Source organism: Adelges cooleyi, unplaced genomic scaffold (genome assembly GCF_023614345.1).
Source record: "Adelges cooleyi isolate 19-005CV unplaced genomic scaffold, UGA_ACOO_1.1 ACOO_flye_CR_arks_rails_tigmint_CR_PRNA_2, whole genome shotgun sequence".
Taxonomy (NCBI): Eukaryota; Metazoa; Arthropoda; class Insecta; order Hemiptera; family Adelgidae; genus Adelges; species Adelges cooleyi.
In genome coordinates, this window is record NW_026095860.1 from 2,768,276 (window position 1) to 2,793,876 (window position 25,601).

The 25,601-nt window shown below is 32.0% G+C and overlaps 3 protein-coding genes across 5 annotated transcripts in view; 2 read left to right on the forward strand and 1 right to left on the reverse strand.

Annotated features, from left to right (window-relative positions):
• LOC126833507 (homeobox protein prospero-like) overlaps positions 1-9,076 on the forward strand; it is a 45,043-nt gene extending 35,967 nt beyond the window's left edge. For all 3 annotated transcript variants that reach the window (XM_050564896.1, XM_050564895.1, XM_050564894.1), the window contains exons 2-5: positions 1,860-4,650; positions 5,746-5,900; positions 7,450-7,594; positions 8,574-9,076. In XM_050564896.1, coding sequence (XP_050420853.1) covers positions 1,909-4,650; positions 5,746-5,900; positions 7,450-7,594; positions 8,574-8,753 — 3,222 coding nt within the window. In that variant the 5' untranslated portion in view covers positions 1,860-1,908 and the 3' untranslated portion in view covers positions 8,754-9,076. The remainder of the gene's footprint in view (positions 1-1,859; positions 4,651-5,745; positions 5,901-7,449; positions 7,595-8,573) is intronic.
• A 4,691-nt stretch (positions 9,077-13,767) lies between these two features.
• LOC126833508 (signal recognition particle subunit SRP72) lies at positions 13,768-19,482 on the forward strand. The gene is made up of 12 exons (XM_050564897.1): positions 13,768-14,047; positions 14,568-14,682; positions 14,747-14,884; positions 14,959-15,076; positions 15,154-15,350; positions 15,840-16,110; positions 16,193-16,402; positions 16,946-17,107; positions 17,177-17,335; positions 18,450-18,595; positions 18,670-18,879; positions 19,221-19,482. Exons 1-12 carry the CDS (start codon positions 13,951-13,953, stop codon positions 19,339-19,341), a joined length of 1,944 nt encoding a protein of 647 aa, XP_050420854.1. The 5' UTR covers positions 13,768-13,950; the 3' UTR covers positions 19,342-19,482.
• LOC126833512 (flavin reductase (NADPH)) lies at positions 19,399-20,633 on the reverse strand. Its single transcript, XM_050564904.1, has 4 exons — positions 20,358-20,633; positions 20,065-20,229; positions 19,893-19,982; positions 19,399-19,829 (listed from the first exon to the last, which is right to left on the reverse strand). The coding sequence occupies exons 1-4, from the start codon at positions 20,428-20,430 to the stop codon at positions 19,540-19,542; spliced, it is 618 nt and encodes a 205-aa protein (XP_050420861.1). The 5' UTR covers positions 20,431-20,633; the 3' UTR covers positions 19,399-19,539.
• Between the last annotated feature and the right edge of the window lie 4,968 nt (positions 20,634-25,601).

Here is a 25,601-nt window from a genome sequence, read left to right on the forward strand (position 1 = left end):
CGCCGAGAGGAGGAAAAAACCGTTACCGTTTGTGTTTTTCCCACGCGCCAAGGCGTTCCCTACACCTGGCCCGCGCTGCCTTTTGCTTCTTGGCGTATGTCTTTTGCCTTTCTTCTCGCTTATTCGCGACCGGTTCTTAGCCCCCCCCCCCTTTCTTCCTAAAACATTATTATACTGTGTTACTGTGTATAGTATAAACGCACAATACCGTTGTACATTAATTCTAGCGCCGTCGTTGCGAGTCCGATTTGTCTCGTCAAGACCGTAGAAACGCATTTAAGGTGACCGTTTTGGTAAAAATAAAAAAGGACGTTAGGCGGACAACGTGTTTCTTAGACTTGATAAATAGTAGTTTAGCTGTAATTGTTGTTTTAAAATAATTTCGTTTAAACCAAATAAAAATAACCAGCTTACACAAATGCATCAGACAAGTATAAAGAGTTAATTTTATTCAGCTAAGATAACCTATTTATTTTCACTTATAAATAACATTTTAAAAAAGAATATATTGATATAGACTACTATATTTTTCACTTTTTAAAACGTTTAACTAAAAATACAATTCCAGACAACAATTGAAGAAATAACATTGTGTAAACTCTTGCAGTGTGTATGTGTTTAACCACTTCTATAACCAAATTCATTATACTTAAACCCTTTCATAAAATGTAAATTACAGAAAAATGTTGAGATAGATAAGAGTGATAACACTTTTTCCAGTATATTATTACTTCATATTTAAGTAATATTTTATATTAAATAATATTTTTCATGTAGCCAACCGTGTAAAACACAAAATTATTTCGTCAAAATTTTTTTTTTGTTTAGTGTAAAAAATTTAAAAAAAAGTTAACTACTTTTAAACGTTTAGCGTTGCGCCTATTATCGCCAAACATATTTTTATGATAAAACAAATTTGGCCAAAACTTTGACTTAACACCTTTCATAAATAAACGATTCAGGTGTGTAATTATAAAGAGACAACCATTGCTTTTATTTGATGCTAATTTTCAAAATTCAGGTGCAGGTCTAATACTCGTATATTTGAAAAAAAAAATGTAACATGTTACCGCAATTTCTTTATACCATCGGTTATTGAAAACATATATTATGCCTCCGTTGAAATATAATGTAGACGAATAATTGAATTATTATACCTACTGTGTTATTTTGTCCGGAAAGTATACTTAATATAACGAGTTGGGTATTTACCGTAATTGAAATTAAAGAACCCTCCTGAAAAAAAAACCCTAAATAGTCTTAAACAATATCATTATTATTATTATTTTACTTGTTGCCGACGTTTGGTCGGTTATAATATTAAAAAAACACCGGTGGTGTGCCCGTACACTTGGGCACTACACTTACCGGCCGGCGGGGGAGTGTTTAAGACATTAGGTATATTGTATGATGGACGTAGTTCCGGTTGTACTTATATATTATGTATAGTGATTATTGATTAGGCCGAATATGATTAAGTGCGTTATCCGTCTCGCGGTGGGCATTGCGGGTGTGTGTGTATTTGTGGGTAAGGAGCAGATGCATTTTTGGTTTTGACATAAGGCACGAGCCGCGTAGGGGTTTTGTGTGTACACGGGCTGTAGTATAATGTAGTGTTGTAGCAGTATTATTATTGCCATGTATTTATGTATAATGTATATGTACAATACCCGAGAGCTCTAGAGCTGTGTTTAGGCGGCCTATAGGTAAGCAAACGGCGGTGTATTCATTACGATTCGAAGGCGGCGATAATGTTTTCTAGCCGGAGTTTAAGTGATTGGGAGAGGGAAAATTAAAAATTATATTCATGTTGTGTAGTAGGAAAAAAAACCCGTCTAACAGTTGTTGTGTGTGTGCAGGTGATCCGGTTGATGCGCGAAGGAAGGGGACGACCAATCGGAGCCGGCTATGTCATCTGAGGAGGACGGCGGCAACGGTGCTACGACGGCGGTGGCGGGGGGACCCGAGTGTTTCGTCGGTGGGGATTTGGACGGTGCGGCCGACAAACTGTTGAAGAACAAGTCAAAACGCAGCAGACAGCGCGTGGATGCCGGCGAGCCGCGTAACAGTTACTCGTCCATACCGAATTTCAGTTCGCGACCCATCGTGTCTTCGGCGCCACTACTGAATCAGGCCGCCAGCTTCTACGGCGCGTTCTTTGGCCAAGGCCATCAACAGTATTTCTTCAACCAGGGCTTCGGGCCCGGAAAAATGCTAAACGAGTTCATCGGCCGTCAAGTCAAAGAAGATATGATGACCATGGACTCCGCCGACTGTATGGCCCAGCCGCTGCCGGGTCTGCCTAATTCACCGGCGCCCAACAGCGAGCTGGCGCACCACATGCTCCGGGACATACTGCAGGGTCGGAAGAAGGAGCTGCTGGCGCTCGAACAGGAATTCCGGCACTCGGACGACCCGTCGTCGCCCGACAACAGCATCATGAACAACAACAACAACATCAACAACAACAAAAACGACGTCAAGGACGTGGCCATGCAGCAACAGGACTGCATCGTGCCGATGGACATGGACAAATCCGCCGAGACCGAGGTAAGCTCCGTCAATAACGTAAATAACGACGCGGACGACTTGAACGACTGTAGCGATTCCGAAAGGTCGCTGGGTTCCCCGGTGTCCGACACCAAAGAACAGGCCGATGAACAGACCAAGGATTCCGAGGGCCGAGTAGAACAGATCGAATTAAAAAAGGCTAGGGTCGAGAATATCGTGTCCACCATGCGGTCCAGCCCGTCGTTGCCAGTCCAGGTGAACGGCTGCAAAAAACGCAAGCTGTACCACCCGCAACAGCACGACAACAGCGAGCGGTATAATAGCGCGCACGAAGCCGACGAGGACGACGACGATGACGATGAAAAGCTCAGCCCCAACGAGCTCAGACAAAAAATGGTAGAAAAAGACGTTTTGAAAAATCAACTGCGCACTATGCAAGAGCAGTTGGCCGAGATGCAACAGAAATACGTGCAGTTGTGCACCAGAATGGACCACGACGAAGAACCCGAAGACGTTAGCGACGGAGAACAGGAACCGGAAATGGCCGACGAACCCGTGGCCCCCAAATCCGTTACCCCGCCGCCACAGATCAGCTCAAACTTTTCGAAAATGGTAAAATTCTTACCGCAAACCTCACACATGCCTATGCACCCGTCGTTCAACGGCGCCCTTTCGTTACTCCAGCACCAAGTGCTCCAGGAACAGCACAACAACCACAGCCAACATCATGCCATCAACAACGCGGCCGCTATGTACTTGGGGGTCAGCCACAAGTTGTTCATGGAACAAGAGGCCAGACTGGCCAAAGAAGCTGCTATGGTCGCTGAACAACAACATCAACAGCAGCAACAACAACAACAACAACAACAACAACAACAGCAACAACAACAGCAACAACAACAACAGTTGCAACAGCAACATCAACAACTCCAACAAACACAAAATAATATTCAACAACAACACATGATCCATCCACAAAAACCAATAGAATCGCTGGAGAAACCCATTCAAAACAGACAGACACCGTTGGCCGCTCCGTTCCCCGACCTGGAACTGTTGGCAGACGCTTTGAAATCCGAAATCTCGACTACCCTTACCGGACTTATCGACACTATTATGTCCAAATTCGCTCAACAGAGGAAACAGTCGAAACAAACGGACGCGGACAAGGACATGGACAGAAAATCGCCCAGAACCAAAGTGATTGATCGCGGTAGCCACAACGACCGGAATTCCGGTTTGGTCAACGGCATGCCGCCAAAGATGACCGGTGGTTACCCGGGCGGTAACGGGCTGTCCAACGGTCCAGAAATGCGAAACGGGTTGGTGAACGCGACTTGTTACAACGGTACCGGTTCGGAGAACAGCATGGGCCACATCAGGGCGCCACCACAGATGTTCCCGCCTAAAATGCACGGTTCCGCAGGCCTGAGCAACGCGGCCGCCGCCGCTGCTCTGTACTCGTCAATGAGCGGGTTGCCGTCGCACCTGAACCCGTTTTGCGTTAAACCCGAACCGGCGCCGGAACAGAATGAGGCGCTCAGCTTGGTGGTTATGCCCAAGAAGAAACGCCATAAGGTCACCGACACCAGAATCACACCGCGTACAGTCAGCCGGATATTGGCACAAGACTCCATGAGCTCGATGGACTCCAGGGTGCCGTCCAACGGCGCGTCCATGCCCACGTCCGACTCGCCGCCGCCGACGCAGCGTTCTTTCATCCAAACCCAGCAACAGCAGCAGCAACAACAACAGTCGCAGGCGCTGCCGCCACCGCCGCCGCCCATGATGTTGCCTGTGTCACTGCCCACGTCCGTGGCCATCCCTAATCCCAGCCTGCACGAGTCCCAAGTGTTCAGCCCGTACAGCCCGTTCTACACCAGCCAGCATCAAGGACCGCACCACATACCGTCGTCAAGCCCACCGGGCATGTCCGACTCGCCGCCGCCCCAACACCACCACAGCTCGCTACTGCATCCGGCCCTGTTGGCCGCCGCCCAACACCACAACTCGACGCCCGACATGATGAACATGAAAGCCCGTATGGACATGTCCATGAGCAACGGCGGCAACGACAGCGTCGATCGGATTTCCGAATGCAATTCCGGTGATGGACCCTACGACGGCATGTCGCCTATAATATCCTTTTTATACAAAAACCAACATTTTCATTTTCAGCTATTTTATATTATTGCACTTACGCAATCATATTATCGTATATTATACTTATTATGCATAACGGTTTTGGGGTCGAGTATATACAACAATAAGAGCCCTGAGCCGGTATTAATAATACAGAATGTATGTTGCGGTTGGCCGACAATTTTTTAGGGGGTTTTTTTTTTATACAAAATTAACCTCTTATGTATTCCGTAAGAAGTCCTGACAGCCACGAACACGGTTCGCATGTTTGTGAAGCATTATGATTTCTAAACAAAAAAGTTCAGTATATTTTTAATATTCGAGTATCCCTCTAAAAAAAAGAACCGTTCGTTTATTGACACGGTGTCGCGTTATGCCGTTAAATGTACCGATTGTTAAATATTAAATTCCCTGTCCCACTTCGACAACGTTTCAAATTAATTATTGCTACCGTTTTCCCAATAAATCTGTCTTGAAATAAATATGTTTAAAAATAAAAAAAACACCGGCGGTGGCGGCAATTATAGTAGGATCTACCAACCGTATATTATGTAGAGTTTACTCAATGGCGTTTATTAGGCATAGGTAGATACATTTTACGCGGGACCAAGGAACAGTTTGTACAAGTGCGGTTGATTATTTATCCGTATAATATTGTTTTTTTTTTTTACAATTTATTATAATAAAAATCGTATGGTAGCCACCGCTTTGGGAAACGACACTTGAACAAATAGATGGGCGTCGAGGTTTGGTTTTCGGGGGGCGGACGTTCAAAGAAGCCTCTCAGGAAACTGTTGTATTATAATATATACACAATCTAAACCGCCGGGGAAGACCTATAAAAGAAACGAGACTTACGCGTTTAATCACATTAACCGACCGCTCTTAAGATTTGAAAACGATACCAGTCACGCCCCTTAGTGCAGTATTATAATATAATATAACTTTCATATGAAATCCGTGACCATAAGACATAATAAAATAATGATAACTCCAATAATGGCCACGAATTAATTACCTATAATAATGTGTTATAAAATATACAATATACATATATATCATTTGAAATTTTTCCATAACTGTTATGTTTACTCGTCTACTCTGACACCAATGCACCTGCGAAAAGCCAAGCTCATGTTCTTCTGGGTGCGGTACCCGAGCTCGGCCATCCTCAAGATGTACTTCCCTGACATCAAGTTCAACAAGAACAACACCGCACAACTAGTCAAGTGGTTCTCCAACTTCAGGTAATATTTTAATCTATTATTGCTGTTACAGTTTTTTTATCCGGACAGACCGGGGAAAGCGCGTGACGTAACATCAATTTACGGTTTTGAAAAAAAAAAAATGTATACTTGGCGGGTGTAATAAACTCCGGTTGACAAAACACGAAGAAAAGTAACTCATGTGGGTGTTAAATTAATTCTAGCTTTCTTTTCGCGTCCATCTCCATGCGGGCGGCGTCCCATTTATATATATATATTGTTTTTTTTTGCAACCCACCTGCACACTTTAAGTATAATATGCGTTTCCGCCGGCCTTAGATAATTGTTTTATTTTTATAATATACCCTGGCGTGCAGTCTAGTAGAAAATATCTAGAACATTAACGGCATAATATAATAATGTGTAATGTAAAGAATTATTTGTTTTTAATTGAAATCATAACATAAGTTCGGGAGAAAAAAAAATGAACCGTGTATTGCGCTCAATTATTTCGAGTTTTTCTTGTGCCGGCAATTTTACACTTTATTTAACAAGCCTTTCTTTTCATCACCGGCAGAACGCATAAGTACGCATAGGTGTGTGTGTATATTACAGTACTTACTATGCACATTGCGGGGCGACAACCGTGATGTGTAATTAGCGTAAACGTACCAACGGCCGCGGATAAAGCATATACCTACATAGGTCCTAAAGGGGAGCGGGGTAATGGGGTTTCATGTATACGTTATTTCTTATAGTCACCGACCAGACAATGTGGAAAAAATGACAAAACCCTTCCTACATGCTCGACTAATTTTGAAAAATAAACATGATTAGCCTCGCAAGAGATGTTTAATTACGAACAAATTCCACAGGGGGAGTAGAATGGTGCCTTGATATTAATTAAAAAGATATAAAAATTTAGTCTTAATAAACTATGACTAGGTTTGTATCGGGGTTCGGAACAGTTATAAATAAATAAAATTCATCCCTGGTTTTGATGGATTTTGACTACGGACCGAATCTAAACTATATTATTCTATCCGGCTTATGATTTCTGTCCCTGCGACGCCTTGGTTTTCCATTGGTATATATATATAGGTGTAATAGAGTATTATAATATATAATAATAATTATTGTATTTACGACGAGACCACTACACAGTAGTCGTACGGTAATATAATATACAACACATATTGAAAAAGAAAAGAGAACTTTTTTTGAGTACACATTATACAAAATATTATATTATTATATACAGTGTTGAATACCAAGTGGGAAACCAAGTACAGAAACGATTGGCTCTTCATCCGATATGCATTCAACCGCGTCTCGTGGGCCTTGCACATATTATTTACACATGCAATTTACTATAATATAATATAAATATGATCAGTCGATGATCGTCGAGTGTCGGACAAAAAGCGCAATACCCTTAGCACTCGACTGCAGGCTGGTTTTTTTTTAATATTAAGTAGTTATCCGCGTAGTCCGTTTAATTGCATATCATCGCGTGAACCGTGTTCGAGTTTGTGCACAAAAATGTATTTTATTAATTATGTCTTTTTGTTTTGTTTTTCAACCCTTATAGGGAATTCTATTACATCCAAATGGAAAAGTACGCTCGACAAGCCGTCAGCGAGGGCTTGCAGAGGTCCGAAGACATACACGTCAGCAAGGACAGCGAAATCTACAGGGTTCTCAATCTGCACTACAACCGTAACAATCACATCGAGGTGAGTAATGTCTAACCAAACAATAAAAGTTATTATCATAATATATAAACGACACATTCTCAAACAAATTATTTAAAATAAAAAAAACTGTAGCTAGGTAAGTGGGGCGATAATGTCAATATTAAAATGGTAAAATTAAAATTAATAAGTTAATCGTTAGTGTTGATTAAAAATGTAGTCGATTGACATATTTTGACAAAACTCAATTTGATGAAACCAACAAAGTTTTTGGAAACTACATTAATGAATTAATACTTTATTTTCTTAAAAAATATCTTCACTAAAAGTTAGGTTAGTTGAGAAAGTTGACGATATTTAAACGCTATTTAAAAATAATCAATCGATTAGTAATTTTAAATAAGAAATAATAAGATTATTGAATTACATTTACTTTTTGCTAACTAATGGTTAATAACTATTAACGTGTCCTGAAAGTTATATTAATGGAAAAACTTGAATACATTAATCAGTAGTATTGATTAACGGAAATTAGTTTGATTAAATTAATAAAATAGTTACTTTTGCGTAACTAAATACATATTTCATCCATTATTAAACCGCTAGGCACGGTTATTAATATTAGTTCCACCTAAAAAACAACTGATTTCCTCTAATTATAACAATATTAACTAATTCATACTTCATTGTCTATAAAAACAGTTTATCGATTATATTTAATAAATAACTTCTATTAATATGAACTCAATAATGATTAACTGACAACTATAAAATCGACAGTATTAATTTCAATCGAATGTCAAATTTAATTTATTTATTCATAACGTTTAATATCTGTAGTTAGTCAACTACTTTTTTCGTCGAATAATCAATACTATTATAATCAATTGGTTGGTTTTTATTAATCGAAAATTGGACATTAATTTATTTTTTAACTCTACATAAATTATTTTTTTGGGAAATAATCGGATTGTTATAGCGGGAGTTGATTTGCTAAATGTGTTCTTCTAATCGCTTACAGGCTCCTGGCAATTTCGAGTATGTGGTCCAACAGACGTTACGCGAGTTCTTCGTGGCCATCCAAAACGGCAAAGACACGGAACAGTCGTGGAAAAAATGCATCTACAAAGTAATTTCTCGTATGGACGACACCGTACCGGAATACTTTAGGTCTCCTAACTTCCTGGAACAGCTCGAGTAAACTTACAAATAAATAAATTATCAATATTATTATAATTATTTATAATAATGTCGCGTCTGTAAACTGTAAACGTTTTATTTATCTATTTATTTATTTATCTACATTATATATTGTTTTTTTTTATTTGAAAAAAAAAATAGTCGCCAGAGGCTTGTTTTTTTTTTTGTATCGGGTTATTATTAAATTTTACGCGTTGTTGTGTACAGTAATTTTCAAAGACAAATTTTATAACATTCGTGTTTTTTAGTTCGGTTTATATCGAATAATTTTATAAACTGGAGTGGTCTCTTTTGTACAAAGGAAAAAAAACAATACCTATTGTACAAAATTTAAAAAAAAAAGTACCTTTATTTATTTTATTTTTATATAATTATTAAATATATATATATATATTTTAAAAATTGGAAAACCAATTCTAATATAATTCGCTTGTATTTGATTAATTTAAATTATTTATGGAATAGTCTAATGTATATATATATATATTTAAAACGAGAGACCCAACTAAATTTTATTGAAAAATTATAATTATTTATGTACAGTAGATATTATTATTATTATTATTATAATGAATTGACCTTAACTCTAAATGAGGTAAGAGGTTTTTTTATGTACACAACATAATATATATATATACATATATATTATAAATTGATTGTTAACATTACGTTTTATTCACACGGGGTACCCATTATTATTATAATCATTATTATTATTATTATTATCATTATTATTATTATTATTATTATTATTAATATCATTATAATTTTTTTTTTTTTGATTTTACAATAATGTTTAGGTTAGGTTGTTATAACACAATTTTAGAGCACTTCAACGTAAATATGCATTATTAATACTATATAATTGTCGTCGAATTGTTAACATATTACACACCACGTCGGCGATCCCCACTCACGTGATCTCACATTATTTCAATTTATTATTATTATTTTAGCTTAATTATTTTAGTTTATTTATTTTATTTTATTTATTTATATTTTTTTGGTGTGGTGAGTTTCTCCTAGTCAAATAATTAAAGGATCAGAAAAGAAATTCTATTATTATTTTGACGTTGTTTTGTATTATTTGTTTTTTTTTTTTTTAGTACTATAATATGATACATACATTTTTTTTATCCGTCCCCCAGTGGTACCTCCAATACAAAAAAATAAACCAAAAATCATTCGAATATTCACAATCAATTATCATCAATAATAAATAATAATAATTATATATTATATTAATAATATTCAGTTTACAGACAGCCAATATAACTATACATACAGTTCATCACAGATTTGACATATAACCTACACCCATACGCAATATATATATACCTAATTTATAAATTATGTACAATAACATATTATATAAAAGTAACAAACGCATACACATATAATATCATACAATAAAAACGTATGAAATAAAAATAAAAACAGTACTATTATAGTCTTATATAAAAAAATATATGTTTTATTGCACTCAAAAAACACCACAAAGAGTACAAACAGACGTACGGATTATGTTTATTATTTTTATTCTATTCGAGTAAATTTTTTTTTTTTAACTCAATTTGTTTTATCCGTTTTTACAAATTTCGAATCAACAATCTAACCAATCCGGAAGTAAACAATAGACAGACAACAGTTATATAATAGTACACTAAAAACATAAACAATGGTTTGACTCAAACGCTAACAAACCAAGCACAGACAGACAGACAGGCCAAAGGGTCACCGATACACTGACAACAGAACGTTACATATTATTAGATACCATACAACACAATATCATAATGTTGACATGGTCGACATCCGATTAGCATAGAAAAACATCAACACAACCGTATAAGGGTACTAGCATTTTTTTTTTGAGGGTTGGGGGGGGGGAGAACGCTGTAGACTCTGAAGCATTTCTGATTTCACTTGCATACCCAAAACCAAAATGTCTACATTACCATAATACAGTCCCAAAAACGCATGATACAATACATCATTACATTTAACGGGGAAAGCCGCAATATTGTTCATTATACATAGCTATTTTAATCAGTGCAATAGAAAAAGCGATAGATCTAAAACAGGTCCATTTGAAAATTCCAACTGTGTTTTTTTTATTAACTACACAAAAAACACCTTCAATAAAAAAAAGTGATCGACGTTGTAGATTATAATTATACATTTTTAATCGATATTTTTTTCACTTAATCCATAGATGATAAGGTTTCTGTTTAAAACTGCATATTAATACATACACAGTGTGTTAGATTTTTTTTTTAAGTTAATTAATTATTTAAGTTACGGAGATTTTTCTTTTTGTTTGAGTGTGTTTTAAACAAAAATAAAAATCTAAATTGCTAGTCTTTTTTTTTAAATTTATTATTAATATATTTATAAATATTTTTTGTTTTTTTTTTTTGAAATAGTTAAACCGTTTTTTGAGTGTGCTAGAATAATTTACAAATAATCAATATTTAAGTATATAGTCATGAGCATAATATTATAATAGTTCAATGGAAGTCATGCCCTGGGCTGCATATAAGTTAGATAATTTACTTATAATTTATACGTTTTTTTATATTGCGCAAAGTTTTTTTTTCAGAAGACTGACTTAATTTTATTCAACATTTGTGTTAAAGTAATGTATCCCTCTCCGTTATATTTTTTATTTTGTTAACTGTTTGCTCATTGTTTTACCATGTTTATTTAGTAGTAATAATTTGGTTGATGCAATAATATTATATTATTTAGAACTTAATTTGGGACAAAAAGCTGAAAAAAATGTTTTAAGCGATTTTCCCAAATCAATATTATTATAATTTATGAATATCAAGTTAAAATATGTATAGTACTTCCTAATATAATGAATGTTTTTTTTTTACTTTAAAAATCTAATAGGAAAGGGCCCGGGGCATTTAATTAATACTTTTTGTTAGCGATTCTTTAACTATTACATTTATACAATATATTAATCAAAGTTGTTTACTTACTATAAACTCTTAAAACCATATTAAGCTAATATTATGTGTGTATGTTCCGAATATGATAACATTATAATATACACATGTGCATTTTATAAAAATAGTTAATGCATTACTATTATGTATATGTATACTTGTTTTTGTTTTTTACCTTATTATTTATTAATGATGATTTTTTTTTTGTAATAAGTACCTAATAAAATCGAAGTAAACTAATGAACTAAACATAAACTGTTTTAATTTTTGTTCTGTATCATTTGTTTTACAGGAAGAAACCCGACTTAATTAAATAGCCTAACTTTAACGCACGGCGCACGACTTAAAAAAAAATCAATTAAACCGACGGAGCGTTTAATCCCTTCGACCACCTTAATCAACATTCCTTTAACTAGTTTTAAGCGTATAAATTCCTTGAAAGTATTCTGAGAACCTTTCGAAGAAAAAGTATTGCTATGTAAGAAAACGCCGTGGCCACCTATTACTCCTGTAGTATAGACAACCAAACCTACACGCCCCAAATAGGCCTCGTGAACAAAAGCATCAGCTGGATCGCTTTGGAATCGTTGGGATAATGCATTCAGTTAACAGTTTTAAGGATCGAACACAACTTTTTTGTTTAAATGAGAGAAGCACTAAAACCACTGTAAAAGTAACTGCAATTAATAACTTAAGTCATCGAAAGAGGCTCATTTGGAGGGATCAAACAAGGAAGTATTTATATTTTTAAAATATATGAAAACTGTTAGTGGTCAAAAAAAATATCAATGATAATTAGTATTCTTCTAAAAACACAAATCTTCACGAAAGACAATCACATTTACAAGCTGACTTTGTTCGCCTCTTTTCTCCAGATCATCAAAAGTAAATAGTAATTAAAATCAGTTTAAATAAAAGTAAATAATAAAAAGCCAGAACAGTGAAATGAACATATAAAGGGAACACAGTGGAGTTATTTTACACAAAATAATGTATCTTTTAAATAGAGCACTCTGTCAATACACGAAAAAATATTAAATATCAACAAAAATCGTAACAATACTTTTATTATACAATTATTATTATATAACTATTTTTATTATGTTTTGTTTATAATCATATTTTAAGTTTTTCACCCAAAACCCGGTGGGGTGGGGGGTAGCGTCTCAGAGGACACACCCCGCCATTTTAATAAAAAATGTAGTAGTGGCAATTATTCGCAAAATCTTAATTTAGTAATCTAATCATTAATCTCAAATGTTCAAGCCATCAGTTCTAAAGCTACACCTAAAAATGCGAAATAAAGAAATATATTTTGCTTTTCGCTATTCATAAAACAGGAGAGAGCGTTTTTTAGGGTGTTATCAATCGGTAGTTTTGTTATATCTAAAGAACATATCACACATGTGTGAGAAATAAAAAAATATATCGTGCCGTAATCTTATGATTATGTACAGATGTGTACATTTTTTGGGTATTTTTTCGACTTCAAAAGGGAAGAGGTAAATTTTTTTTATTTATCAAGTTAAAAGTAGTTTCCGTATACAAATTCTGTTGTGTAGGTGTGTTCATATTTTCAAATGTTTTCAAAATCGTTGTCAAAGATGATGTGATAGTCCGAAAAATAAATTAATTACCATAAAAATGTTCCAATTACTAAACTAATAATTACACATTACAATTAAAGCTTTAAATTAAGATTTTGCAAAAAATTGCCTATACCTAACTCCTAACATTCTCTTAAATGTAGTCTATCTTGTTATTACAAAAAAGGTTATAGATGTTATCAATTCGAAGTTGAAAAACACACCGAATATTAATAAATACTTAAACTAAACTAATGAGTTATATGATTATGTAATTACTATTGATTAATGACTATTGTCTACAGAAATTCTTAAAAAAAGTCTCTAAAAAGTGTTTTGATTTTTAAATATTATATTTTCTTTGTTACCACAACCACGGTATACTAGGTTAATTTATAAACGGATGACGTGATAAGACGTCATCAATAATTAGACTGATAAAAGTAACAACTCATAAATACTCTTGATAACTCGTTTTTATTGATGGCTTTCACTTCGTCTTTTATTTCTTATTTTCTGCTGAAAGTCAATTAGAAAATGTATTTTTGTTGATTTATCATTTTATAATGATTTTTTTTAATTTAAAAAAAACATTAAATTAAGTATTTTCATCTCAATTTGAAATCAAGGATATTCCGAGAACTACCTACCAGCCATGTCTAAGTCTTCACTTTTGAACTCAGTGTTTTCAGACATTGAAAAATTAGCTTTAGCTGAAGAATATAAAAGGATAATAAAACTTGTTGAAAAACGTAATGATTTCATTTATTTTTATTTTTTGTTTTTATGATGATAATGTTAAACAATTTAAGTAATTTATTAGCTATTTATTTATTGATAAGGCCTATGCTTATTTTTAATATTTTTTCAATAACACCAACAATTGTTTAACTACTTGTTTATTCATTATTTAATGTCTGTGAAAAAAAGTTTCAAATGTTTTACTATAAGTAGCCGTTTCGGTTTAGAGTGTTTAGCAATTGCTGTTCAACATTTGATCACAGGCGGCTGTTTATTAAGTGAGAAATCGTCAAATGAAAAGAAACCGCCATCACTATTGACTTATAACATTTTAAAATAGTCAGTTCAATCTAATGAAAAGAAGATTATAAAGCTGTGTTACTATAACAAAATCATGATTATGGGTCTCAAATGATAGTTAACAGTTAAACCAATTTTTTTGTTTCTAATAGAAAATTATAAAACTGGGTCCCTTTTAATAAATAGATATTTAATAACAATTTGTTAAATTTAAACATTGTTTGTTTTCAGATATACCACAGTTTCCAGAGGAGTTATCGCTAATACAGTCTAAAGTTGTTAGTTTGATTCATTTAAATCAAATTCAAGATGCTTTTGATTTTATTCTTAAACACGAAACAGTCCAGTAAGTGTTTTTAAAAATTAAGTATCTAAATTTATTTTCTTAAAATTGTTTTCCCATTTTGTAGGCCATTTACGTTTGAAAAAGCGTACTGTTTGTATCGATTAAATCGTCCTGAGCAAGCGTTAAACATAATTAATGAAGAGACCAATTTAACAGAGAGTTTTAAAGAGTTGAAAGCGCAAATTTTGTACAAATTAGAAAAGTAATTTTGGTTTATCAGCTACTCCAGTTATAACATAAAATCCAGTTGTTATATTTCCGAATTATTAATTTAAGGTATCGTGAGTGTTTTGATTTGTATCGTGACATTATCAAACAGAGTAAAGATAGTTTCAATAATGAAAGGGAGACTAATCTCACTGCTGTTATTTCTCAGTTGTCTAAATTAGGAGAGGTATGCTATTTTGTTTTTTTTTAAACTAAATATGTAATTTATATTAAATAAATTCCAATTTTTATTTCATTATTTAGAAAAAGTATGATGTCCCGACAGTAAAACAAGATAATACATACGAGTTTATGTACAATGTGGCTTGCGTATTGATTGAAAGAGGAGATATAGCAAAAGCCCAGGATTTACTTGAACAAGCCGCTAAATCGTGTAGAAACACTTTGGAAGAAGAGGAAGCTACCGAAGAAGAAATTCAAGAAGAACTAACAGCTATAAAGTAATGCATAGAAAAATAATTATGGCGCTTGCTAAAGAATTATGCTTTAAAAACACAAGTATTACATGAGGCACTAACATAAGTTGAAATTTTGAAGTGTTTTTCAAATTTGTATTGATTTTAAAATATAATGGTGTAGTATAACGTTTTGGCTTGATAGTTACTGGTTTTTATTAAGTTCTTAAGAGCGGATAAGGGAACGCTAATCTTAACATAATGACGGATATAAGGGAAATCTAGTTGTGGGGAGTGGCAAAATACTGTTGCTGTAGGTGTTAGGGTACTTTTAATAGTTGACAGTAATGATGGACAGAACCTATTATTTGCTGTTATCACCATTTATTATTGAATAATTATTTTAATATTTTTTATTAGTTATTTTATTTTACAACTAAATTAAATTGTTGACTTAGTTAACATTATTAACGATTAACTTCATGATTTGATGAATTGGAATTCATTATTATATTGAGCATTGTTAACTTTCAGAGTTCAAGCCGCTTATTGTCTGCAAAACTTGGGGCACGATAAAGAAGCTCAAACTGAATATACTGAAGTGTTGAAGAACAAACCAAAAGATGTTGGATCTTTGGCCATTGCTTCTAATAATTTGGTTGTACTCAATCGTGAACACAATGTCTTTGATTCTAAAAAAAAACTCAAGTCAACTTTGTCAGATGAACTAACTCAAAAGTTAAACACATGGCAATTGAAAAAAATCCATTTGAACCATTGTCGTTTTGCACTAATTACTAATCAAGTAAAATAAAAATGTTTAGCAAACTAATTATGGTACCTACACATTAAACCTTATATGTAACGTTTTTATGTTTTTAATATAGTTTGAGCAGTGCACTAAAATGTGTGACGACATTGAAAAAAAGTATCCCGACGTTATAGAAAATATTGTATTAATCAGAGCAGTTATGTTATGGCGTCAAAATAAGGGTACTGAAGCAATTGATATATTGAAAAAATTCATTTATCAACAAAAACAGCCATCTGAAAAGCTCAATTGCACCTTAACAGCTGTCAAATTGTTACTCACACAAGTATGGTGCTAAATAGAAAATATTTTTGTATTTAAAACACGTATTTCATAATTTTACAAAATCTGAAATTTGAAATGTTGTGATCAAACCTTGCAACTAGAATAACTTAACATAGAATTAGATGATTATTAATTTGTGAAATAATTTAATCTGGCTAGAATGTAGATGTTCTTAACATAGACACAATTTGTCTATTATTGAACAATTTAAAAATTACTTGACAGATTTATTTTATGTTATGTTTAAAACATATCATGAAATTATGAATAAGGTATAAAATATAGCCAGGTGACCTTTTACCAAAAACTAGTATGACTTACCAAAGTAAATTAAGTAGTATATTTGTTAAATGATTTTTTAATTGTTCAATGAAAATATTGGGTTCGGAATTATAATATTTAAAATAATATAAATAATTGTTTTTTGTATAAATTTGCCTTTTTTTGTATAATGAGCCTTAAAGACCATAAGAACATTATGGTCTTATTAATGTTTTTTTTACATTTTTAATTGATAATATTAATGTGATTTTGTTGATTTTAGAATAATCTGAAGGAAGCGTGTACATTACTTGAAAATCTCGGTGAGCTAAAATATAAACTGGGAATTGTCAGTACTCTAGTGACTTTGTACTTGAATCTTGGAAATTTTAAGGCTGCTACTGATTTATTCAATGAAACTCTATCTTGGTACAGTCAAAAAGAGGTAATGGTTTTTAATTTTCGAGTGTAATGAAAACAGTTTATTGTGTATATAAGGTTCGTATTATTATAGGTCGATAATTCAAAAGTAACCATTTTGTTAAAACAACTGGCCAAACTTCATTTACGTGAACAAGATCCCAAAGAAGCAGCAAAGCGTTTATCACATCTGTTGGAATTAAATCCGTCTAATAAAAAGTTTTTAGCTCAACTCATTATCGCTTATGCTCAGGTTAGATATTGTTGTGTTAATTATTTTTTAAATATGTATATTTATTATTATACATAGAAATATGTATATTATAAATAGATATTGCACTATTAAAACTTAACTATACTCTGTTCAAAATAAGAAGCAAGTATAGTGTTTGAAATGTACACTTTTAGATGAACTTGTTTGCATTCACATTTAATGCTAAAATAAACTAATAACGTGTTCGAGGTTTTTTCTTACAAAATTTATGTAAACTTTGTGCTCACAATCACATTTGTAACAAAAATAAACGCGTTTATTCACTTTTTAAGAATAATCAAATTAACAAACGATTATAAGTTTAAACTTGAAAATGTTATCAATTGGTAAGAAAATATCAAAGATAATAAAAAAGTATTTTTTATTATTATTTTGAATAAAAATAGCTTTCAAATAGCTATGAAAAACATAAGAGCTTTGGGAAAAAACAGTAAATCATTTTGGTAGGATCTTATAATTTACATTAGTTTTTTTAGTAGTATTATTATATATATAATTTTTAGTCTCATACATTTGTTATAATAAAAAATTCTTAATGTTCATATTATATTATTTAGGTACAGCCCTGGGGCAGGTTAGCAGCAATTTTCCATTCTTCACTCTTCTCTACTATTCTTTTTAATTCATAGTATGTTTCGCATTCTATATCCTTAACTATCCAAGTGATGACCTTTCTAGACTATTTTTTCTGTCTATATAGGTGCTAATACATTTTTTAAAATCACAATAAAATAATATACATTTACATAATATTGTAAATGTCCACATTTTTTTTTAAACCATATTTCAAGTTTCAAAAATGTTGTTCAGGTATTATTAAAACATTTCAAGTTATAAGAAAATATATTTTTTTTTTCTTCAATGACAATGAATTTTAGATAAATGAGTAGAAAGTTATTCACATTCGACCAAAAACTGAAGGCGTCCGGTAAAACGTTCTTATAATTAGTTTGTAATTGCGTTTAAGAACTCGTTCAGTAAAAATAACGTGTTAATTCCAAACACTGAAATAAACTAGTTACTTGTAGTTCATAATTATTAATTTGTAAATACTTAATATAAATTTAACATTAAATTTAAATTTGAATGACAGTTTGATCCAGAAGAAGCTCAAAAATATAGTAAGAAACTTCCACCGCTCGATCTACAAGATGCCGATATAGATGTACTCGAAAACACTAATTGGATGATGGGATCCAAATTGATTAAGAAGTCAACTCAAAAACCAGACTTTGCTGGGTAATATAAATTATAGCCCGCTGCTTCTTCTGGGGAAATTTCTAGACAAATTCAATTTAAATTTGTATAAACAGGTTGAATAAAGCAGAAGTGGAGAAAAAGCGCAAAAAGAAAAGGAAAGTTATACTACCGAAAAACTTCAATCCAGAAATTCCACCTAACCCAGAACGTTGGTTACCGAGACACGAGCGTACTGGCTACCGTAAAAAGAAAGACAGAAGGAACAAGGACACTGGTATTGGCAAAGGAACACAAGGCGCTAGCGTCGATGCTAGTGAAAAATAGTAAGTATTGTATTATATTACTATTTACTAGACTTCATTAAAAATCTGACGTTTGGATGAATTTTTAGTTTTAATCTTCGGTGTTTTTTTTTTTAAAGAAAAAATTGATTATTCTGTTAATTATATCTTATTAAAATTAAGTATACTTAATTAACAATTTAGATGAAATTCTACAATATGCCTATTATGTATCTGTAATTTCAATAAAAATATAATTGCTCGCTAGATAGTTAATATTTATTTATTTTAGCAATAAAAACTGATAACTAAAATATAGATTATTATACAAATTGTGTCATATTAATAATTGGTTTGTTAATAATTAACTATCTAATTTTCAGTAACATCAAAAATATTGCTGCACAGCCTAAAACTCAGAACACCCAAGTTCAACCCAATGAAAATGCACCTCGATTACAACACCGAAAAGGACAATTCAAAAAAAAGAAGAAGGGAAAATAAATCCAACGCCTTTGTTTACATATTATTCCTTGAATCTTAATAGCATGTGTACAATAATTATGCAGTAATACAAATATATAATAAATTGTATTTTAAGATTTTGATTTCAAATTAAAATAATATGTTGGTTTTTACAAGTAATCAATTTAACGGTGTACTCTGCTAAATTAAAGATAGTTATTAAAAATTTCATAACTCTTACGGGACTGGTACTTTAGTCGCCAATCCCATTCTTTGTTTATAATATTCCGGTTTAGACAAACATTCTATCATGAATTTAGCTAGATCAAATTTTGATATAGCTCGACCAGGTGATGAACCAATTTCTACATTATAATCGCCGGACGGAGTGTCCCCTATATGTGGTGGCATGACGGCTATCCAATTAAGACCTTCTGTCGCTTGAAGTAAATGCAACATACGTTCGTGGTCATCGTTAATACCGTGAAACATTGCTGGTACTTTTGGCTTATCATAAAATAAAAATGCTAAAATACAATTTTCCATTAGACACATTACTAAATACAATGTTAAATTAATAATTGAATTACTTGATAAGCAAACTGAGATAGTTTTCACGTTTTTGTTCTCCATAGCAGACAAGATGTTTTTCAGTCCATCCGACATTATCGTAGTAGGGCCTATAAACAACATTAAATTACAGAAACAACCGTTTTTAAGTAAGAAATATATAACACATTGTTAAAATAATATATACTAAACTGAGATCATTTCTTGTGCCTAATGTTACGACAACTGCGTCTCTCCCTTCAATGACCTTGTCGACATCCTCTTTTACTAAAACGTCACCCGTAAATACTTCTACTTGATTTCTAAGAGATTCCGGCAAACGAGATGGATCTCTCAAAAGAGCTCTGACTTCGAGACCTAAAAAAACCATCATATACAAATATTGACAAATAAAAATAGATTTGTTTTACTAAAACGGTATTCGAATATTATATGACATGCAAAAAGCAATTACTTGAATATAAGATTAACAGCCTAAAATGTACCTTGTTTTAAAGCAGCCTCCACAGTACACAGGCCCGTCATACCGGTACCACCGAAAATTGCAATTTTTTTCATTATATTTAAGTTTGTCAATAACTTTGATATACCTATGGTAGCGTTTGTGTAAAAATTTGTAGAATAATTAACAGGTTAACAAGAGTAAATGGGCGTTTCACGAACAAGTATAACTCCGGTTCGTAACGTCTAGGAATAAATTAATAAGGGTCAATTGACGATCGAATGAATTGTTTAGTTATCAGTTATGACTTACAAAGAAGTCATTTCCGGCAAATTCAGTTATCAATTATTATCATAATTTGGTTCTTATCAAATAATGATAAGCGTTATCATATTATCTATTTAAAATTTCGTGTCAACTGCCAATCGAAAGTTAACATGATAATAATATGAAAGGTACAAGCTACAAGGAAAAACTAAAAAATTCCTTTTTTGCGAAATGGTTTTTTTGCTTCCCTAGTATTAAGTTATTTTGAATTAATTACATTTTTAAGCAATTTTACTGATTTTATGGTATGATTAGTATCCAAATAAATGTTCGCAACAACTGAACATTTTTTTATAGTTTACTCAACAATCAACTAATATTACTCACACATGTATTCACGTTTTTTATTTAATGTACAAAAACCCCTGCATAAAACGGTTAATGCTTTTTAACTATTGCTTATTGGATATTAAATTCAAAAATTGTCCGTTATAAATATTGTGTTTAGCACATTAGCACTGAGTGTCATGTGTTGTTGTGACGCCTGTCCCAGTTCAAGTGATTCCCAAATAATCGAACTGAAGTCCCTGCAGCTAACGTGTTAAAAATAATAATTTACGTTAAACGTATTAAATATACATTTTTATACCAGATTTTATATTTATAATATATCAAATAAAGTTACAACGGAGTTACACATCCATACAAAATGATAAAGATTAAGATTTTAACTACATTTTGACGTGAACGATTTCTGATAACCTATAATTTAATGCAAATTAAAGTAAAACAAATTTCTTATAGCTAAGTTTATAACAACTTTATCAAAAAACGCGAAATTTAGATAACGACCAGCTCTTTAATTTCGTATAGAATTCAGGTCTTGTTGGCGGATATAGACCCATGTCCCATCATTAGAAGAAGGGTCTAGGGGCCCTCCCCCGAAAATGTTTTAAAAATGACCCTGCATGAATCGCATTTTAGAGCAATTTTAATTCTCAACAAATAAATGACTTATTAAAACCAGATGAGCTAAGTGAGAAACAATTATTAATGTATTAATATTGTAGATAACAGAAGCCGTCGACAACCATTAAATAGTAATCAAAAATTCATTTTATTTCATACACCATGCCAAACAAACAAGATTTTTATTTCAAATTAACAATCTTAAACTGTTTTTTTGTGGTGCAGGCATAGGTTGCAGCCTGGATAGTCTGTGCATAAATACGACCCTGTATAAACCTATATAGATAAACAGTCATACACAAACTGTTCAATTTCTTATAAAAGTGAATCTCCACATGTTTTTATTTAAAGAATCCTAACAACTGCGTTGTAAAATTAATATTATAAAATATCAATAAGGATTTAATTTTACTGTGTTAATATAGAATATGTATTAATATTTAATAATGATTAATGACTTATTCTATCGAAATATTGCCTATACTTTACTCCTTAATAAATGTACCCATATATATAAATATTAATTAGGGGCGAAGCTTTCATTATCCTGATTTACAAAAACTGATAGATTGTACCTATTTATTTTAAGGATTGATAATTGTAATTTGTAATACTTTATAAAAATACGTCTAAAAATAAATATATAAAAAGAACATCGTTTTAAAAAAATACTAAGAGAAAAAAATCGTTAAAATTCAAATTATTGGAATTTTAAATCATTCAGTTAAAACTTTTTAGTACATTTTTCAGTACAAATATTAATTACGTTACATTACTAATTGTATTTACTTAAAATTAATAGTTATAATACTTTTATAAATGACTTGACAATAGACTAACGGTTTTTCGGTAAAAACTTAAATTTTTGAGGTCCCACCCCTAATGAAAATAAATTACAAATGACGTTTGGTAATTGTGTTGTGAACAAATTTTGTATGTACCTACACGTTCAAACAATATCAGAAACACTTGTACTTACTAGCGTGAGACATGGGGTGTTTTGTTTTCCCGCGCTTTTGTCAGCAGTAGAAACCATATTTTACAAACCGAACGAGGGAACCAATTTTTATGCTTTTTTTAAAAAAACTGATGTGTAAATAGTTCTTTTTGTAGAGCATGGGTACTACGCAGTTATATTTTACTGGTGGCCTTCGTGTTATACGTGGAAACAAACATCAAACAAGGATAGCGTGCATTTGTATAGGAAATAACCGTTAAGACTCGCACCTTGCAGCTTCTTTTAGTAGTTCAAAACCAAAGTAAAGGATAACATACATAATAAGCGGTCGCAAGAAAACACTTGTGTACAGGTATTTCTATGGAGTATATATCACAAGGGCCGTTTTTCGGTTACAGGTGAATCTCGGACGTACACGCCCAGTCATCTCTAACAAAAAAAAAAAAACGAATTCCAAGAACATCATTTTATAACGTCTACGACGGTATGTTTTTGAATCTCTTAACAATAAACAGAACCCCACCCGAGGGATGAGTGTGTCCATGGTCCATGGAGGCGCCGACCGCTCACGTATATATGTATGTGCGTTTCTTGGTCTGAATGAAATTTCAAAATTATACCAAGACATTTTGTTAAAAACAGCCAAAAGACGTTCGTTCTTTTATCAAAGACATTTTCTCACGAAATATCTAAGGAAAAAAATACATAATGTTCGTATTTATTTTTTTTTTTTACCAAAGGATGTAGTAAAAATATTTTCAGCCAATAATTTGACCAGTTTCCGTTATAATTAATAAAGCCAATAGGTACAACGCCACATAAAAAAATATCCGAAAATTAAGAACGCAATAGAAATAACATGTATATTATTTTTAAGCCTTTATTATTAAATTTGATGGTTCAATAGAAATAATATTGATGAGGTTAAATGAACAATAAAATAATTGAGAAGACGACCTGCTATATTGTCTCCCATCAATGAGCAGTAAAACTTAAAATCACAAATATTCTAAATTTTATGTATACTATATTATCTATATGAAAATGTTTCGTAAAATTTGATGATAAAGATTAAATAATATCTAAGTTTGTGCTTATAACACTTAGCCCTTACCAACTACCTTAGTTTTTACTAAAGACAATTTTGGTAAAAATATACTAACTAAAAATTACTACAAAAATTGCATATTTATTATTTTGTATGCATATTTTCGAAGTATTACAATTTATTATTACTAAAACTGGATTTGTTTTACATATAGGTATTGGACTGAAGCATATAGCAATATATCTAAATAAACCACTTCCAAAGAGGTTAACACAAATCTGTGTGTAATATATATTTTGGCTTTCAAACATTCAGCAATAAACACTTGCATAATTGCAGCTGTGCATACTTAGTAGTTCTAAAAAAAAAGAGTGAGCTACATACAAAATGCAAACAGGGATCTATTAAATTATTCATTATTCAAATTACAAAATTGATGTAGCGCTGCGTCTGTGTTCCTATAACGTTATTCCCTCCAATATTTTTCACATAGGTAATACTTTTTAAGAAGGTCATATATATATATATATTTGTATATTGTTTGTGCATTCATTAGTACATCGTTTAGTATGCCTACAGCTGTTGTTATATTTTGACGGCTAATATATATCTACTTCTATATTCTTTAAGCGAATAATAGTCTGACAATTTTAGAAATTAGAATTTAGAACTTAAAATTTGTTCGCTTTCCTTTCCTTTTTTCGTCATTACAATAAAATTGGTGCCAGCAAAGGTTAAAGTCTCATTAGGTTGCTTAATAAATGATAATAATCTGAAATAAGTAAGTTGCTTAATAATCTTAGGTTTTAGCACGGCTATGACTTATTCTTTTTTGTACAAGTCCCGCAAATGTATTCCATTAAGTGACAAATCAGTACACGTGCGATGTGACCTTTTTTATTTTTATACTTTCATTTTTGAATAATATACAAGTAGACTTCGCCTGAACCAGAAGACTAAAAAACTGCAGTGATGTGTTTAATAATAAACACAAATATTTTGCTAAAAACAAATATTGGGATGATGTAATTGTAAAAAAAAACGTACCACTTTCTCATTGTTTTATATTATTTTGTATTGTCAGCAGGTTTGTTAAATGGGATTATAAAAATTTTACTTAGCAGCAATTTTTTCTATGAAAATTTATATTTTACCTAAAAAAATGTCAAACGATAACTTATATTAAATTGTCAAAAATTGTTTTTAGTTTTGAAGTTAAAAATATTATTTTAAAAGGTAATTTGAATGTAACATTGTAAAGTCAAACCGAATAACAACCTACATAATATTTGATTTAAATTAATTTAAAATTTAAAATGATTAATAAGATAGACATTTTTGAATAATAACTTTGTGTGGAGTCATAACTTTAAATACGAATAACCTTTAACACATGTAAATCAAACGTTTAGGTTGATATATTTTTTGTTAGAGGCCCTCTAAATAACTACCTATTTAAATAATATTTTCAGCTTGACTACCAAATACCGTGTATTTTTTTTTTTTTTTTGATCGCTTAGTATCATAAAGATTTCATTAGAGTTTTTTTTAGCTGAAATAATTATTTGCCAAAAAAAAAATAGCTGTTAAGTAAAATTTCGATTGTCCTGTATAGGATAAAATCCAATATATTATACTAATTTGAAAAATAGCAATAAGATGTTTTTGTTGTTCGCATTTTAAGTAAATTATGAATCATTGATTATCATCGATATAGGTCGACTTATAAACCGCACCGGTGTCGGGTAGAACGCGATTAGAGCAATAAAACAAACAAAAAATAAAATGTCGATAATGGTAAAAAAAACTTCTAATAGAGAACATCACACGCACGCCGTCGTTTCACCTTGACCGAATAAAATAAAATCGTTAGAAATTATGAGAAAAACATGAGCGAAAACCGTTTGTCCGATTCGAGAACGAAAATCTTTTTATTTAATTTTTCTCCTCGAGACATTACATACATATATAGGTATTATACACATACACAGTGTGCCCGTGAGAGATCCGCACCCCTAAAACCTGAATCGGCGTTTCCCTTATAT